The sequence below is a fragment of the Aethalodelphis obliquidens genome, unplaced genomic scaffold, assembly GCF_003676395.1.
Source record: "Aethalodelphis obliquidens isolate GAN/ISIS:26980383/991018 unplaced genomic scaffold, ASM367639v1 scaffold12, whole genome shotgun sequence".
Lineage (NCBI taxonomy): Eukaryota > Metazoa > Chordata > Mammalia > Artiodactyla > Delphinidae > Aethalodelphis > Aethalodelphis obliquidens.
In genome coordinates, this window is record NW_020837956.1 from 28,257,180 (window position 1) to 28,275,888 (window position 18,709).

The window sequence follows — 18,709 nt, forward strand, 5'->3', positions numbered from 1 at the left end:
GAGAGCTGCCTTATCCAAGGTCGGGCCCCTCCTGGGACGGCCCACATCCGAGACTTGTCGAGGTCCGATGTCCGGAGTATAAAGGTCCGTCCCCTCGTCTCAGCCCAGCTCCCCCTGCAATAGGCTGGGGCCTCTGCTGTGTTTGCATCACACTCAGCTCCCTCCACCCAGCCCCCTACCTCCACTACGTCCAGGTGACCTTCCTGCTGGTTCCATTTCAGATAGAACCCAAGTTAGGTGAAGGGTGTACGGATGTAGTATGAACCCTTCCACTTTGCTGTGAATCTGAAACTTTTTCAAAATAAACACTTGGGGGAAAATATTAAAAAATAAATAAGGGATAATATCACAAAGTGTTAGTACCTTTAATATATAAAGCATCCTTACAAATCAACAAGAATAAGGGCTTTTTTAAATGTGCAAAGGAAATAAACAGGAGAGTTAGAAACATTCTAAGACCAATAAACTGGTGAAAACGTATTTAACCTCACTAGTAATCAAATAAATGTACTTCTAAAACAAGAGCTATCATTTTTCACTTAACAAAGTCGACAGGATTTAAGAAAATGAATCCAGGGCTGGAAAGGGTTTGGGAGGCACACTTCATCCAGCCTTTCTGGGACAGTTTGGTGGTAGATGTCAAAGCCATGGAATAAACTTTGCAGCCCTGTGTGCCCAGCCTTCTGCGGTCCTCTTTCCCATAATATCCAAACAAAAAGGCTGGATTTGCTGTGACCAGGCAGTGGGATTCCTGAGGATTCCCTGCAGCCTGTGCTTCCACAGTCACCTTTCAATCCATGCTCCTCCCTAATTGCTGCTGACTTGTCACTTTTTGGAACTGTGGTGCTGTGAACTCTGCATCCCATGCCTGGTGCCATTTCCTTCCCTTATTACAAAGATCATTTCCCCAAGACTGGTGTGCACGGTGGCTGGTGAGGGTTTGGGTTACAGAGCAGGACGTGCCTTCTCCACGTGGCTGGGGGCCCCCCATTCATCTCTCCCAGAGCTCAGGTAGATAACTCCCCCAAAATTTTTTTTATTTCATAACACAAAGATATTAAACTCTGGGTCTCATTTCTCTTCTTCCAATCTCCCGAGACCCTCCCTCCCTCAACAAAGTACACAGAGACTCACCAAAGTGTTTTCTGACACTCTAGCACTTTCCCTCCAAACTTCCCCCTCATGTATTTGGCTCAAACATCAGCCAGCATTTCAAAGCTCACCCAGCCATCGCCCACCACCCACACATCACCTTTCCATCGTAGCTTAAGGACTGGCCAAGTAAGTTATGGTACATTTGCACACAATATTCTAAGCAATCATTTAAAATGATGGTTTGGGAGGAAATTTAACATGGAAAGATGTTTACAGGGTAGTAAATGAAAAAGCAATTTACAAAACAGTATAGCCAGTAAGATCATGTATCATTTAAAAGAAAAGCTAGGGACTTCCCTGGTGGTGCAGTGGTTACGAATCCGCCTGCCAATGCAGGGGACACGGGTTCGATCCCTGGTCTGGGAAGATCCCACATGCCGCGAAGCAACAAAGCCCATGCACCACAACTACTGAGCCTACACGCTAGAGGCCGTGAGCCACAACTGTGGAGCCCTCACGCCACAACTACTGAAGCCCATGTGCCTAGAGTCTGTGCTCTGCAACAAGAGAAGCCACCGCAATGAGAAGCCTGCGCACCGCAACGAAGACCCAATGTAGCCAAAAAAAAAGCTAATTTCTTATACATAGGAATAGAAAAAATGTCAGGAAGGCAAGAACAACAAAAACATTAATAATTGTTACGTCTGGTATCAAATGAGAGGTGCTTTTTATTTTATTTTATGTTTTACTATCCATATTTTCTAGTTTTTCAGCAACAAGCATGCATTATCTCTGTATAATAGTTCTAGAAAATCCTAGGCTTGCCTCCTTTGCTTCAGAATTGAGCTTCTGAATGGTGAAGATTGTGCCTTATCTGAGATGCGTTATCCGGTGCTATTGAAACATTGTTATTAAAACTATCTGGAGGGACTTCCCTGGTGGTCCAGTGGTTAAGACTCTGCACTCAATGCAGGTGGGCCCCGGTTCCATCCCTAGTCAGGGAACTAGATCACACATACATGCCGCATCTGAACGTCCTGCATGCCACAGCTAAAGACGTGGGGCAGCCACTAAATAAATAAAGATTTAAAAAGAAAAAAAAAACTAGTTGGACTAATGAAATAGATTCCGAAGTCTACTGGGATAATTTGTATTTCTTTTCTCGAGATTTAATGCCAAAACTTTGTCAACTGCCTTAACTATATTACTATATGTTGTCCCCTTTAATAAACATCTTTGACTCAGTTGCTTTGTTACTTTAATAAAATATTTTAAGTGATTGTGAAAATAAAACAATATATTAAAAAAAAAAAAAGCTTCTGGAAGAGGGTGCCACATTCACTGTCCTCACCTACTCACCTCCAGTCCCCTCCTGGGCCCTCCCTGACTCTGCTGTCATCTTCCTAGGCAGACATGGCTCATCACACCCCAGTCCCCCTGAAATACTCTTGCCCTTTTGTTTATTCTGTGAGTCCACCCTCTGCTTCAGGATAAATGTAAACTCTTTTGAGTGGTACACGAAAGAGTTTTGTGTGGGCTCATCTCCCACACACTTCCCTCCCCACACGGGAGGGAACCCCTCCCCACTTGCTTCTCCCCAGCTCCCCAGCCACACGGTGGTTCTCTGAAGACACCCTGGCTTTGCACCGCCACCTAGAACATACTTTACTTCTTCTTTTCCTCCTTCTCAATCATCCCTACCCCATATTGAACAGTTTTTAGGTCAGGCCTCATGTAAGTACTTCATGACTGTACCAATAAGGGACCCATTGCAGAAAACCCTACTTAGAGTGGTTTAAGCACTCACACAAGAAGTCCCAAGAAAGTCTAGGGCTGGTATGGTAGTTCGTGTGCCACCAGGTCCTCAGCCTTCTCCGTCCTCCACATGTAGGCCCCAGTTTCACGTTTGTGTCTCATTGTCACAAGATGGCTGCTGTCTCTCCAGCATTGTATCTCCTTTCTAGGCAGAAGATAGGAAAGGTACAAAGAGCTTTCCCCTAGCAAGGTAAAACCTCTGCAGGAACTTTGGTGTGTATGGCCGGAATTATGTCACATGGCACCTTCTAATCGCAAGGGAGGCTGGGAGCATGAGTGCTTCAACTGTCGCGCCTCTATGGTAGTAGGCAAAGAGGAAGGGGCTGTGAATGGCTTTGGGGTAGCTCATCTACAGTGTCTGAATTTCCTCTCATTTCAGTCACATGTTATCTCATTTAACTCACAGCAGGGCTGTGAATTAAAGATTTCCATCATGCCCATTTCACCAATGAGGAAACCAAGGCTCAAAGAGACACCACCCACTTTTTCATGCCCTGAGTCCGGCACCACCTCCTCCTGGAAGAACCCCTGTATGCCTCAACCCCTGGCTGAGTTGGTTATATTATGCCCTTCTCCATGCACCCTGGGCCTGTACTCGTTTGGACATCTCCAACTGTCCTGAGTGGTATGTGAGCCCCGCCAGGGAGGCCTTCTGCATCCCCGGGGCCTGGAGAGGTCACAGGCCCAGAGCTGTGCCCAGGAGCATTTGTTGAGTGACAAATGAGGTGGTGGTCTTGCTAGATTTGGGGTGCTCAGCCCCCTGGAGCACTAGAGCATCACTACAGAGGACAGAGACGAATCAGCAGGTCCCCAGAAGACCCACCCCACCAGAAACCAGGACAACATTGGTGTGTGGCAGGACCAGGGCTCAGATCAGTCTCCCTGTGGGCTGTGGTGTCTCTAACTGACCACACTGCCCTGAGGTCCAGCGACTTCCCTGGGGGATGACTGAGGCCCGGAGCGTTCCTCCCAGGGCAGCGGGGAATGTGGTTTGCGTTACTGTGGCTTCAGCCATGGAAGGGGCTCCTTGAGTCAGGCAGGAAGCAGAACGTATCAGATTTAGATTCCACATTCCACGCATTGTATACAATTACCCACTGGAGCCACACAGGGGCACGTGGGACGGAAAATGGGGTTGCCTCGGTAGAGGAACGTGTGATGCTGGAGGTGGGAAGGTGAGCAGAACTGCAGGACCATCCAGACTGGGGACAGTGGTGGCACGAATCAGGGTGGGGGCCCCCAGCTGGAGAAGAGGGCACAGGTGAGGGAGAGACTAAGGAGCTGGAACTGGATGAGACGGAATCGAGTGCGTATGGGCGGAAGGAATGAGGCAGAAAATGGGATTGCTCTAGGGGACGGGGTCACTCTTTCAAGGGGAACCAGTGGGATTCTTGGCGGGCACCAGGTGTGCCAAGTCCCCCTGTGGCATGCACTCGGGAACCCTGGTGCCAGGGGTGAGGCTCGTTTGTCTGCAAGTCACAGGTGAGCAGCGTGCCACCAGCCCCAGCAGTGACACAGAGTCCCCTTCTTCGCAGCCCCGACCTGTGCTTGCCCTGGAACACGCGTGCTTCTCTGCACCTTCCTGGGCTGTCCTCTCCTTAGGCTCAGCCTTACTCTCAGCTCCAATAGCTTTGTGACCCCCGCATCAGGGTCTCCAGCCAGGCCTGCCTCCCGGGGGCCAGAGCCACAGTCACCTCAATGTCCCCACACCCTCAAACACCAGCTGTCCAACACACAACTCATCATCCCACCCAGAATGTGTCCCTCCTCCAGGTGCCCTGCCCCAGAGAATGGACCACCGTCCGGCTACACCCAGGAGCCGAACTGAAGCAGCATCTCGACTCCTCCCGCGCATGTGCACTCGATTCTGTCTTGTCCAGTTCCACTTCCTAAGTCTCCTTGTCACCTGTGCCCTGTTCTCCACCTGGGGGGCCCTCACCCCAATTCATGCCACCACTGTCCCCAGTCTGGATTGCTCTGCAGTTCTACTCACCTTCCCAACTCCAGCATCACATGTTCCAAACCGATGTCGGCAGCAGAGCTGGTCGGGCCGCTCTGATGTTCACAGTCCGGCGGTGGCCTCGAGTTGGCCTCAGGGTCAGCGTGAAGCCCTCAGCCTGACACACATGAGTCTCTACGCCTGTCCTCCCCCTTGAGCTCCCTCCCCAACTTGTTCCCTGAATTCCGTTTCTTCTTGTCTCCAGGACTTCATAGATGATGTTCCTTCTACCCCATCCTATTCCTTCTCATCTCTTCAGGTTAACCTTGGACTCTGGCTCCTTTCGAGTGTCCTCTCTGACCCCTATCTCACCCCAAGTCTAAGGGCAAAGAAGCTCGCTGAGGGCAGCGACCGCGCCTCGTTCACTGTACTCTCAGCGCCCAGCACATGGTGTATGGTCCACAAGTGTCTGTGCGGTGGTGACCGCTTGACCGGCTGGCCCTTCCCAAGGGCTGAGCTGCGCCAGACTCCTGGGGTGCCGAGGCTCACACCCTTTCTGCCTGCTTTGAAGTGGGGCATGTCATTTAAACTAGACACGGGGGCCGTCTGCTACCTCAAACTCTGCCCTGCAGACAGACAGACGGGCAGGTGGGCAGGCAGAGCAGACAGCAGACTGGGTGTTCCCGCAGCCCTTTCACTCACTCATCCTTCTGTTCATTATTGCTCATCTTGTCTACAAACAAATTGGAAACGAGCTATTCAAGCATATGAACATATATATCTATTCAAGAGATAAACTGGAGGGCTTCCCTGGTGGCGCAGTGGTTGAGAGTCCGCCTGCCGATGCAGGGGATACGGGTTCATGCCCCGGTCCGGGAGGATCCCACATGCCACGGAGCGGCTGGGCCCATGAGCCATGGCCGCTGAGCCTGGGCGTCCAGAGCCTGTGCTCCGCAATGGGAGAGGCCACAACAGTGAGAGGCCCGCGTACCGCAAAAAAAAAACGCAAAAAAAAAAGAGATAACGTGGGGAAAGTGATTCATTTTTCAAAACTTTTCACTGTAGGATTTCTTCATGAAAATGAGTCAAATACAGATAATAACGATGCTGGTGGGGCGGTGGGTGGGAAGCCAAGGCCCACAGGGACACCGTGCTGCCCCTCCTGTAGGAAACACGGTGCACATTACCCCATCGCGCATCTGATGCCGCTAAGCCCAGCTTCATCTGTTCTCTGTCAGTGGGGCTCTCATGGACAGAGCACAGAATACCTGCGGCGATTTGCACTTTTCTCCTGGCCCTGTTTCCAGACTGAGCTTTTCTCTTTCTGGGCCACTGTGGCAGGTGATACAACCTCCATTTCTCACCCCATGGACAGCTGAATCTCTGATGAGAGGGTCTATTATGTCCGGCGCACCTCTACCCCAAGGCTTCTCTGAGGGAAACTGGCCCCTTGACCTCACTGCTCTGGCCCCAGCTGTGGACCCAAAGGCAGCCATCAGAGGCAGGCCAGGGGCCCCGTCACCTACCAGGCAGTGGCTCCCCGAAGACCCTGAAGAGAGGCTCGGAAAGGGGAAGCTGAGGGAGCAGGTCCGTGGGCGCACCGTGGGAGCACAGGGCTGCAGCGTCCTAGTCACTAAGCGGCTCCAGAGCCTCCACAGGGCCCAGAACACAGGCCCAGCCCAGTAGATAATGTTGAATGAATGAACGAACAATTGAATGAATGACTGAATGGAAAGTCCACGAGGGAGCCAGGAGAGTAGTTTTGTGATGGAGTCTGACTAGCAGCAGAAGCAGAGCAGACAGGCCTGTCTTTTTAGTTGCTAAATATTAGAGCAACACAAACATTCACACTGATTAAATGTCACTATGGGCCAGGGGAGCTAAGTGGGGTTCTTTTTGGTTTTTTTTTGTGGTACGCGGGCCTCTCACTGCTGTGGCCCCTCCCGTTGCGAGCACAGGCTCCAGGCGCAAATGCTCAGCGGCCATGGCTCACGGGCCTAGCTGCTCCGCGGTATGTGGGATCTTCCCGGACCGGGGCACAAGCCCGTGTCCCCTGCATCGGCAGGCGGACTCTCAACCACTGTGCCTCCAGGGAAGCCCGGAGCTAAGTGTTTTACAGGTAGTTGCAAAGAGCTGGGACATTGGTTGATCAGAGTTCCAGGGCGGTGCAGGTGGGGCAAGGGGCTGGATTTTTGGGAAAATTCAGTCAAGCAGAAGCCCCACCTCCTCTTGCCAGAGGGCCGGAAGCAGCATGGGCAGCGGGTGTCATTAGGGGCAGAGGAAAGGAGGAGTGGGTACCTGGAGATTCGGGTCCGCACGCACAGCGGGGGAGAGGGTTTTTGCAGCTCTCTGAGACGGAAACTTTGGGCAACAAAGACCTTCTCCTTGACCAAACTTCAGGCTCCTCTGAGCCCTCTTCTCAGCTAGGCCTTTGACCTTGGTCCCTGCCCAGTCTTTGGCCTGCCCAGCCCAGTCTTACCAAGAATCCTGCTAAGTTAGTTTAGAGAGGATTCCCACCCTTGATATCTGATCACCCTTGGTCTCTGATCAAGTTCCTCATCCCCGCCCTTTGATGTCTAAGCCTTTGGCCTGCTTTCAGCAAGAATCCCCCTACCCTTGTCGGCCCCTCCCTACTCCGTGGCTATCGACCCCGGTGTCTGCTGTATTCAGGGTTGAGCCTGAACTCTCTCCCCGTTGCGTCAGTCTTGAGCCCTGTTGCCACAGTCTTGAATAAAGTCCTCCTTACTGTTTTAACAAGTGTCAGAACAACATTTCCTTAGTGAGCGAGAAGAAAGACACAGAGTTCTCAGAAGCTTTTGTTGGGAGGGCCCTGTAGGCCGTTTTACAGAAAAGCCACTGGAAGGCCTCAGGGGTCAGGCTGATGCTTCTTTGGATCACCGCCCCTCGTTCCACAGAGGGGTCTGATTTACCTTGTTTTCTGGACTCTCCTAACCTCTCTCCGAGCATCCCTGGGGCCGTGAGCACCGCTGCGTTGTTTCCCCGTCATTCTCCCCAATGAAGGAGAACCAAATAATTTCAGGAGTGTCTGAACCGGGACACTCTGGGCACTCCTAAGAGTGAAACGGGCGCTGTCACTGATAACGCTGGGACATCAGACCCAAACCTCTGGATGGCCCAGGACACTCGGGCGCGGGGGACGCGCTCAGCTCCGACGGGGCCTCCAGCAGCGACGAGCCCGCGCAGGACTCTCAGCCCCGAGTCTCCGCCCAGAGTTCCAGAAAGGCCTGGAAACGCGCGGCCGCTTGCGGCCGAGCGCGGTGGCCACTAGGCGGCGGGCCAGGGCCCGGAACGCGGCGACGCCGGCGCCCGCGGGTCTCGTGACCGCGCGCCCTGCCCGGAGCTTCGCCGTCATGCAGTCCCCGGCGGTGCTCGTCACCTCCAGGTGAGCCAGACCCCGCGCCCGGCGCTGCGTCTCGGGCAACGTGGAGTCGGGTGCCCGGGAGCCGCGGCCCGGTGCGCCCGGGGCGGAGGAGCCGGCGGAGGCGGCCGGTCCCGACGATCCCGCCCGCCCCGCGGCGTCCCCAGCGCGCCGGCCGTTGACCTGGGCTCGGCCCCTCCACCACCCAGCGGGAGAGGCGGGCGGCGGCGAGTCCCTCCCCCCCCCCCCCCCCCCCCCCGGTTTTACAGATGGGGAAACTGAGGTCCCTAGAGGGTAACGAACTCACCCAAAACCCAGTGGAAGGCCTGGACTGGCTGGTCCCGGCCAGCAGGCAAAGGGAGGGCTCTCCTCCCCGCTTTCCTGTCCACCTGTCTTCCTTTCTCTTCGAAGATCTAGTTATGCATCCTGTCCGCGCTCACCGTGCGCCAGGCCCCGGGCACGGCACTGGGGACGGGGTGAATCCGGCAAGGCTCGGCCCTGCAGGGGAAACGGGGATGAACGCAGACCCTCGGGAGACAGATGCTGAATGGGGGGTAGTGGGTTCAGGTTGCCATGGGAACACAGGGCAGGAGGTAACCCCGGCTTCTGAGGGGGTGCATGAGGCCCCCCTCCTGCAGGAGGAGTGGAGGTTAATGAGGTGAAGGGAGAGAAGAGGGGGCAGCTGCTCAAACAGGTAGCTCAGGAAAAGTGCAGTTACCGCCAAGGCCTGCGGAGGGTCCCTGGAGGCAGAGGATGCAGGGTGACCCACCCCACCCTGACCCAGGCCTGGGGGACCCAGTGCAAGACGGATCCTGGAAAGGCTGGGATGGTCATGGTTTTATTCTTTCCCCCTTTCTAACATCTGGCAAGTGACTCACTTCAAGTATTTTCATACACTCCGCCCTTGTTCCCCCTACCCAGAATCTTGGGCTAAGACATCAATCTCTTACATAAATGAATGTTATTTTTCCAGCAGTAATCTGAACATCCCTGTGGCTTCAGGTCTAGAAAAGTATGTGTGATTCTTTAAGTGAACCCTGATATCAGAACCTGCTCGGCCTCTGCATGGTTGCTGGTCGTGTCCTCGCTGGCAGAAGAGGTTTCCCCAGGGCCGCATGAATCACCTCCTCTCCCTGAGCCTCAGTGTCATTTCCTGCAAAAAGGAGCTTTGAGGTTGGCAGGTGTGAGCAGGGCCGCCAGCAGCAGACCAGTGGGGGTGTGACCTTGGTGCTGGGAGCCTGGGAAGGGCGTGGGTGGCTTCCCTCACTGCCACACCTGGGCAGGGCTCCTTAACAGATGCAGGTGCTGGTGGTGAAGGCCAGGAGAGTGGTTCTAGGATACAGTAGTGAACAACACGAAGTCCCTCTCGTGAGCTTTGCTGGGGCCGACGGACAATAGGTAAATATATGGTGTGTCAGGGATGATAAATGGTATGAAGGAAAATAAAGTGGTAGGGAAATAGGGTGCTAGGAGGAGTGAATGCTGTTTTATATGGTGTGGCCCAGGAATGTCTTTCTGACAGAGAGTGGCAGTTGGGCAGACTCCTGACAAACGCAAGAGAAATCTTGAGAAAGAGTGTACCAGGCAGAGGGGACAGCAGGAGCCAATGTCCTGGGGCAGAGAGGTGCTTGGGCACCAGCGAGGAGGCCAGGGTGGCTGGAGTGCCGTGAGCTGCAGAGAGCATTAGGTGATGTGGTGCGGAGCTGGGGGCTTGGAGGCAGGGGACAGTCAGGACAGGCCTCCCAGGCTGAGGTGAGGCTCTGGGCGAGGTGGGACCTGGCTTGGGTTTCACAAAGGTCATTTGGCCGCTGTGTTGAGCAGAAGGTAGGTGAGCAGGGTGCAGCAAGGGGACCATTCTGGCAGTGATCCACGTGAGAGCTGATGGTGGCAGAGGGGGTGCGAAATGTTTGGGCTCTGGCTGTATTTTGACGGTACAGCTTTCAGGGTTTGCTGATGATTAGATGTGGGTCGCGAGAACAGGAAAGAGGAGTCAAGATTGACTGCAAGACTTACCCTGAGTTCCTGAAAGAGGGAGGTTGCAATGGACCGAGTCGGGAGACTATGGATGGAGCAGGTTTAGGAAGGTGAGAATCACCATTTGTCTGGACACGTTCATGAAGAAGCTTGTTGACAGCCAAGCGGAGATGTCAGGCAGGCAGCTGGGAGAAGGAGTGTGGCCTTGAGGGGAGAGTCCGGAGCAGAAAGAGGAACGGAGGACCATCCAGGGAAGCAGAGCAGGAGTGGCCAGGGAGGGCGGAGAAGGGAGAGAGGGTGGGGGTCCCGGGAGCAATGAAGACAGAGCTTCAAGGAGCAGAGAGGGACTGTCAGGTGCCGCTGGAGTAAGAGGAGAGGGAGAATTAACCTTAGGGTTTAACCACGTAGACCAGTATCAGCATCACATGACAGCTGTTGGAAATGCAGATTCCCAGGCCCTGCCGCCAACCTGCTGGATCAGAATGTGCACATTGACAAGCTCTCCAGGCAGCTTGGATGCACTTTACAGTTTGAGAAGTTTGGTCTGGGGCATAGGTGGACAAGCTACACCCATGCGCCCACCACTTGCTTTTGTAAGTCCTGCCCACCACTTCACTTTTGTGATAAAGTTTATGTCTGTCTTCCGCTGCTTTCGCTCTACAGTGGCTGCGTTGAGTAGTTGTAATGGAGACCCTGTGGCCTGCAAAGCCTAAAGTATTTACTCTCTGGCCCTTTACAGGAAAAGTTCCCTTGGGGGCCTCGGGGAGTGGGAGCGAGCGTGGGTTAGGGTCAGGTGACTGTTAACATGAAGTTGATTCAGCACCCTGGGTCTGCCACTCTCACAAGCTCCCAGGTGATGCTGATGCTGCAGGGGCCACACCTGGAGAACCCCAGGTCGAGACCAAGGTGGGGTTGCCAGGCCCCACGCTGGAGCTTGCAGGTTGCGGCAGTGAATTTCAGGTGGGACCAGTCAGCACGTCTGTGCGTTTATCCCAGTGACGTGCAGCTGCCGGACACAGGTGCGAGGGACGCGCAGAACTGGAGGGTTGAGGGGCGAGGGCAGGGGAGCTGAGGCCAAGGGTGTGATCCCAGCAGTGGGGCGGCGCGACAGGACGGTGGGGGAGGGGACAGTGGAAAGGGGGAGGGGTCACGGAGGCAGGTCCTGGAGGAGCAAGCTGGACTGATGGGAGGCGCCAGTCAGCGGGGAGGGGGGCGGCAGCCTGGAGTGAACCCTGGCTCCACCTCTGACCCGCTGAGCCCAAGCACAGGTGACTCCCCTTTTGTGTCTGTTTCTCTGACTTTAAGTGGGTCTGAGCGGTAGTGACCCTCGGTAGGGCTGAGGGAGGCAGGAGTGTCTCAGGCAGGCAGGTGCTTAGAACAGAGCCTGCGGTAGCGCGGCCGCTTCAACTTCAGTCCCCTCCGCTCTCCTGCACTCCTAACAGTAACACGGCGCGCAGCGCCAGCGGGTCTGTACCTGGTACAGGGCCAGGGACGCTCATTTGGTTACTGGCAAAAGGAATAGAGGGCTGATTGGTGTTTTTCCGTCTCGCCCATATGTTGGGTTCATTCAACACCTGCCTGAAGGCAGGTTCGCCTGGGCCTTTCTAAGTGATTCGTGCTCATTTTCGCATACCTTACACCCTGTGGATATGTTTGTGTGTGTAAGGGTTTGAATGCTTAGTAGTATGTGGCTACGTGGTGGGCTGTCCTCCCAGTTGGTGACAAATGGCATCATGGTGACAGTGCACATGCTTGGTGTGGAAAGGGGAGGAGTCTGTGTGGAAGGAGTGCTGGGGGCAGGGTGTCATCTGATGGATTGGGATGGAGTTGCAGAGAGGGAAAGGGCCTTGCCCCAGACACAGTCTTAGCGCCAGTAGCCCCACCCCTTGGGCCCTCCCCTTTCCTATCTTCTGAAAGTCCCACCTGGCACATAGTAGGTCTCGACCCTGCTAACTGTATGCTGGGCATATCCTGTCATAGGTGCTTGTGTGATGTATGTTTGTGTGCGTGGGTCTCCATTATACCCTTACATAGAATGAGGAATACATTTAACCTTTTTTCTCACCTCGGAGGAAACATTTCATAACTTCTTTGCTCATCGTGTGATTCAGTACATTTGTATAGCATTTAAAAATCCTCCAAGACTGTAATGTTTTGCCGAGTATCCTCTCAAAGCCTCATAGAGCAGGCCTTATCAGTGCCTTGCAGAGGCCCCAGGGCAAATGATATGGCCTGGTATCCAGTGCCCTTTCCATCTTCCCCTAGCTGGGCAGGTTCTGTAGCGGCTCTGCTGCTCTCTGGTTAGCTGAAGAGATGCGTCTCTCTCTCCGGATTCCTGGTGGGGTTTCATTCCTGCACTGTGTGCCCAAAGCCAGGCACTTCCCTTGGTTTGAAAGAACCCCTGGAGCGCCATCCCCACAAATCCCGCAGGAGCTCTTGTGCTGGGTTTGTGTCAGACACCTATAGCTGTTTGTGATTTTCCATGAGTCCCACCTTCTCTGCTGTCACCTGTTTTCCTGCTGGTGAGAGCCCATTGTTCCTGAGTGACCCAAAGGCAGGGCCCAGGCTTGGGGCCTGGGAAGCCAGGCTTTATGAGGGGCTGGGCTGCGGTGGGGTGGGTAGCCGGGACCACAGAGAACGGCCAGTGGAGCAGCCTTGCACCCAGGCCTGCTGGGCCACCTGAGGTCTGGCCTGCATTTCACTCAAGAAGCCTGCTGACTTGAACCTGAGCTTCTTTTGCCTTCTTTCCCTTTGGCAGGCGAGTTCAGAATGTCCACACAGGCCTGGACCTAACCGTGCCCCAGCACCAGGAGGTACGGGGCAAGATGATGTCAGGGCACGTGGAGTACCAGATCCTGGTGGTAACCCGTCTGGCTGCATTCAAGTCGGCCAAGCACAGGCCTGAGGATGTCGTCCAGTTCTTGGTGAGCTGGGGGCTCCGCCAGGATGCTCCCGAGGGTGCCCAGGGTCCGGGGTTCCAGCTGGGCAGACACACCTGCCACCAGGGTGCGAGTAGCATCGGGGTGCGAGCAGTGCTCTGGCCAGCGCTCACTCGGCCTGACGGTGCCAGAGCGTTTTGGCGGTAAGGACACCGGTGAACCAGATGCTTACAGTCTGTGGGGAGACAGACCTGTAAAGAGACAGGAGTCCAAGGGGAGGGGAGGACTGTGGTAGTGTAGAGAAGGGGCACCTAACCCATCCTAGGGAAAGGGTTCTGGAAGATGTCTCGGAAGAGGTTAGGGCTGAGCTGGGTTTTGAAGAGCAGGTGGAGACATCAGCATTACTGCGGATGAGACCCTCCCTTTCTCACTCCCCTTCAGTCTACAGCCAGTGAAACATCCCAAACAGTCTCGCACATCTGTCCATCTAGAGGTGGGCGGACTGGAACATACAACGGAGGCGGAACTGAGGTGGTGTGTGCAGTCCCAGATCCCCGGCCCCGGAGACCGAGCCCGCGGCCCCAGAGAACCCAGCCGCATCAGGGAGGCGGCACGCACAACGCCAGCCTCCGGGCCTCAGCCGCGCCTGCAGCCACAGGGGACTGGGCAGCAGGGCCTGCAACACCGTCCCTTCAGTTGTAGAGCTGCCCACAAGTCTGGCCCCCTCTCCCCGACCCACAGCGGCGGCATCCCTAAACCTGACAACCCCAGACACGGCAGAGGTGCCAAGACCCCAGCTTCACCCCGTGCAGTGGAAGCAGACCTGTGACTCAAGATTCTGGACACAGCAGAAGTGCCCACCACCCCGCTGACCCAGGCAGCAACAACAGTGACAGCAGCAACCATGGAGGCACAAGCGGTGACAGTGCGGGCACCAGGCAACACCTCTGACGAGGGCAGTGGAGGCTGGAAAGTGCCAATCCTCTAATATAACCAGAGGCAGCTCAGGTAAGAGAAACCAAAAACTTGTGCTGTAGCGCACCTAAGGGAAAAGAAAAGAAAACAAAAGCCTCTAACCTGTTGAATAGTTGGAATGAAGTTTAAAAAAAAAAAAAAAGCTTTACCTAAAGAAGAAAGGTGTTTGCTGCTTCCTGTGTACCAGCAGAGGAACAACTCATCAGGCACCGTAAAGAACCACAGTAACACTGTATCACAAAAATAAAATGGTGATTCTCCAGAAACCAGATTTAAAGTCACAGTACAGTGCAATCTGATAGAGAATTCGAAACAACTGTCAAGAGGAAGCTCAACGGGCTATAAGAAAACTCAGAAAGGCGGTTCAGTGAATGTCAGGGTTGAAATTAATGAACAGAAGAAATACTTTACCAAAGAGACTGGAACTCTGAAAAAGAACCAAACAGAAATTCTAGATCTGAAGAACCTAGTAAGCAAGATGAAGAGTGCATCAGAAAGGATTGGAAATAGAGCAGACCATATGGAAGAGAGAATTAGCCAGTTCAAAGATAGAAATCTAGAAATCATACAGTTAGAAGAGGAGAGAAAATTAAGATCCAAAAAAAAAAAAAAAGAGAGAGAAAATTCTACGAGAATTATCGAAGTCTTTTAGGAAGGGCAACATTAGGCTAATGGGTGTCCCAGAAGCAGGAGAGAGAGATAGAGATAGAGATAGATTCAACACCCATTTATAAAACTTTCAGTAAAATGAGTATAGAAGGAATGTACCTCAGCATTAATAAAGGCCATATATGGCAAACCTACAGCTATCCCTGTAGGGTCAAGAATAAGACAAGAATTCTCACTCTAACCACTCTTTTTTTTTTTTTCCTGCCCCTTCTTTTCCCTTCCTCCCTCCAGCCCACCACGCTCCACTCACTTTCCAGTCTTATTCAACATAGTATTGGAAGTCCTAGCCACAGCAGTTAGGGAAGAAAAAGAAATAAAAGGCATGCAAATTGGAAAAGAAAAAAGTAAAGCTTTCACTGTTTGTGAATGACATGATTTTATATATAGAAAACCCTAAAGATGCCACCAAAAACTATTAGAAATAATAAATGAATACAGTAAAGTTGCAGGGCACAAAATCAACACACAAAAATCTGTTGTGGACTTCCCTTGTGGCGCAGTGGTTAAGAATCCGCCTGCCAATGCAGGGGACACGGGTTCAAGCCCTGGTCTGGGAAGATCCCACATGCCGCAGAGCAACTAAGCCCGTGAGCCACAACTACTGAGCCTGTACTCTAGAGCCCACGAGCCACAACTACTGAGCCTGTGAGCCACAACTGCTGAGCCCGTGAGCCACAACTGCTGAGCCTGTGTGCCACAACTACTGAAGCCCACGTGCCTAGAGCCCATGCCCTGCAACAAGAGAAGCCACCACAGTGAGAAGCCCATGCACTGCAACGAAGAGTAGCCCCCGTTCACCGCAACTAGAGAAAGCCCACGTGCAGCAACGAAGACCCAACGCAGCCAAAAATAAATAGATAAATAAATTTATTTTTAAAAAAAGTCAGTTGTGTTTCTGTGTGCTGACAATGAGTGAGCAGAAAGAGAGTTAAGAAAACAATCCCATTTACAGCCACCACAGCAACAACAAATGCCCAGGAATAAATTTAACCAAGTACACTGAAAACTATAAGACATTGTTGAAAGAAATTGAAGAAGACACAAACAAATGGAAAGATATTCCATGCTCATGGATTGGGAAAATTAACATTGTTAAAATGTCCATATTACCTAAAGCAATCAACAGATTCAATGCAATCTCTACCAAAATCCCAAGGACATTTTTCACAGAAATAGAACCAAAAAATCTAAAATTTATATGGAACCACAAAAGACCCTGAATAGTCCAAGAAATCTTTTTCCTTGGGAAAAAAGAACAAAGCTGGAGGTATCACACTCCCTGATTTCAAACTGTATTACAAAGCTGTAGTAATCAAAACATCATGGTGTTGACAGAAAAACAAATACATAGATCAATGGAATAGAATTGAGAGCCCAGAAATAAATCCATACAAATGGACAATTAATTTATGACAAAAGGAGCAGAGAACATACAATGAAGAAAGGATAGTCCCTTCAATAGATGGTTTTGGGTAAACTGAACAGCCACATGCAGAAAATGAAAGTAGACCGCTATCTCACACCATACATAAAAATCAACTCAAAATGAATTAAAGACTTGAATGTAAGACCCAAACCATAAACTCTCAGAAGAAAACATAGGCAGGATTAGCTTTGACACCAGTCTTAGCAATATCTTTCTGTATATGTCTCCTCAGGCACGGAAAACAAAAAGCAAAACTAATCAAATGGGACTACAGCAAACTAAAAAGCTTCTTCACAGCAAAGAGAGCCATCAGCAAAGCAAAATAACAAGCTTCCGAATGGGAGAAGATAAAACTCATATATCCGATATTACGCATTTTAATAGTATCCAAAATATGTAAAGGACTCATAGAATTCAACAACAAAAACCCAAACAATCCAAGTTAAAAATGGGCAGAGGAGCTGAATAGACATTTTTACAAAGAAGACATACAGATGGCCAATAGGCACATGAAAAGATGCTCAACATCACTAATTATTAGGGAAATGCCAGAGTTAGCTATCGCTTCACTCCTGTTAGAATGGCAATTATCAAAAAGGTAAGAAATGACAAATGTTGATGAGGGTGTGGAGAAAAGGGAATCCCCTCCAACACTGTTCATGGGAATGTAAATTGGTGCAGCCACTATGGAAAATAGTATGGAGAGTCCTTAAAAAATTAAAAATAGGGAATTCCCTGGCGGCCCAGTGGTTAGGACTGCACGCTTTCACTGCCAAGGGCCCGGGTTCAATCCCTGGTTGGGGAACTAAGGTCCCACAAGCCGCATGGCGTGGCTAAAAAATAATAAATAAATAAAAATAGAGCTGCCAGATCATCCAGCAATTTCACTTCTGGGTATTTATCCAAAGATACAAAAGCAATAATTTGAAAAGATACATGCACTCCTATGTTCACGGCAGCACTGTTTACAATAGCCAAGACATGGAAACAACCTAAGTGCCCATCAGTAGATGAACGGATAAAGAAGTTGTGGTCCTTATATACAATGGAATACTTGATGAAATCTTGCCATTTGCAGCAACACAGATGGACCTTGAGGGTATCCTATCAAGTCAGACAGAGAAAGACAAATACCGTATGATTTCACTCATGTGTGGAATATAAAAAATAAAAAAACAGAACGTGAACAAACCAAACAAAACCACGTAGATACAGAGAACAGAGTAGCGGTTGCCAGAGGGAAAGGGGCAGAGGGGAGGGTGAAATGGGTAGAGGGGATGAACTGTATGGTGATGGATAGAAACTAAACCTTTGGAGGTAAGCACACCATAGCATATACAGAAGTAGAAATGTAATGTTGTACACATGCAACTTGTATAATGTTATAAATCAGTGTCACTGCAATAGAAAAAAACAATTTAATGAGCAGACGGAGCTAAGAACAGCAGAAGGGGAGAAGGGTGCCCCAGGCACCCCACAGCCTGAGCAAAGGCACAGAGGCTAGAAACAGGGTATCATGTGGGGAGCTGTGAGCGGCTGAGTATCGTCCTGGATGAAGTGGGAGAAGAGGAGGGTGATAGCAGGCAGCATCCAGGTCATAGAGGGCGTGCAGGGGGCCCGACCTGTCTGGCAGTCAAGCAGGAGCTTTAAGGAGTGGAATGACATGGTCCTGTTGTCTCTCACTGCCTGCCTGGTGGAGAGTGGAGTTGGATTGGAAGGAACAGGGCAGAGGACAGGGAGCTCAGTGAGGAGGCTGGTAGAGAAACGCCTGGGGCCGGGGGGCAGGCCAGCGGTGGGTGTACAGGAGGGAGGGAGAGCGTTGAAAGGATTTCCAAGGTGACATGCACATAATTAACTGGCTGATTGTTTCTACCCACTGAGATAAAGGGCTCCAGCGGAGGGAGAGGCAGGTGGAAGGAGGACGTTTCCAGTGTGAAGTGTTTGCCTGATGGATACATGAGGTTGGAACTCGGGGCCTCGGGGCGGGGTCGGGCCCAAGGGGCTGCTTTGGGAGGCATCAGCTTGCAGTGATGCTGAAAGGCTGGGAGCAGATGAAGTTGCCCAGAGAGTGGATGTGGGCGTGGAGGTTCTGGCTGAGGAGGAAAGCCTGGGGACGCTAGCACCTCGGGACAGTCAGGGAGAAGAAGCCGAGGCCGAGGGAAGAGAGGAGGCTCAGGGGCTTGAGAATTTCAGGAGGGGGCAAGACCACAAACTCACCCATTTAGTATTTACCTTTGGCTTCTTGTGAAAAGGTCTGGAGACGTGCCCAGGAGAGATGGGCCACGGGATTGTGAGAGAAAGTTAAAATGAGCAAGGGTCCTGTGGGTCAGAACAGAGCAACCGGCTGGTTTGTTCTGCGTCTCCTGGCAGCCAAGACAGAAAGGCAAGGAGCGAGTTACCCAGGCCTGGGGACCTATCAGAAGAGACACAAGATTCTTTTTTTCTTTGTGTTTAAATTTCTGTTATAATTTCTAATGTGGGAAGTAGCAATAACTACAGCTTGCATAAACAAAAGTTCTTTGGGGTCCTCAATAAATTTTTTTTTTTTTTTTTTTTTT

The 18,709-nt window shown here is 51.8% G+C and overlaps 1 protein-coding gene across 6 annotated transcripts in view; it reads left to right on the plus strand.

The window, feature by feature from the left end:
• The first annotated feature begins 8,152 nt into the window (after positions 1-8,152).
• Positions 8,153-18,709, plus strand: part of HS1BP3 (HCLS1 binding protein 3) — a 54,973-nt gene continuing 44,416 nt past the window's right edge. For 3 of the 6 annotated variants that reach the window (XM_027113748.1, XM_027113743.1, XM_027113747.1), the window contains exons 1-2: positions 8,153-8,252; positions 12,961-13,126. In XM_027113748.1, the coding sequence (XP_026969549.1) occupies positions 8,221-8,252; positions 12,961-13,126 (198 nt within the window). In that variant the 5' untranslated portion in view covers positions 8,153-8,220. Of the gene's footprint in view, positions 8,253-8,574; positions 10,313-10,569; positions 10,796-12,960; positions 13,127-16,365; positions 16,750-18,709 lie in introns of those variants that run through there. The other 3 variants (XM_027113745.1, XM_027113744.1, XM_027113746.1) reach the window with 3 other exon arrangements.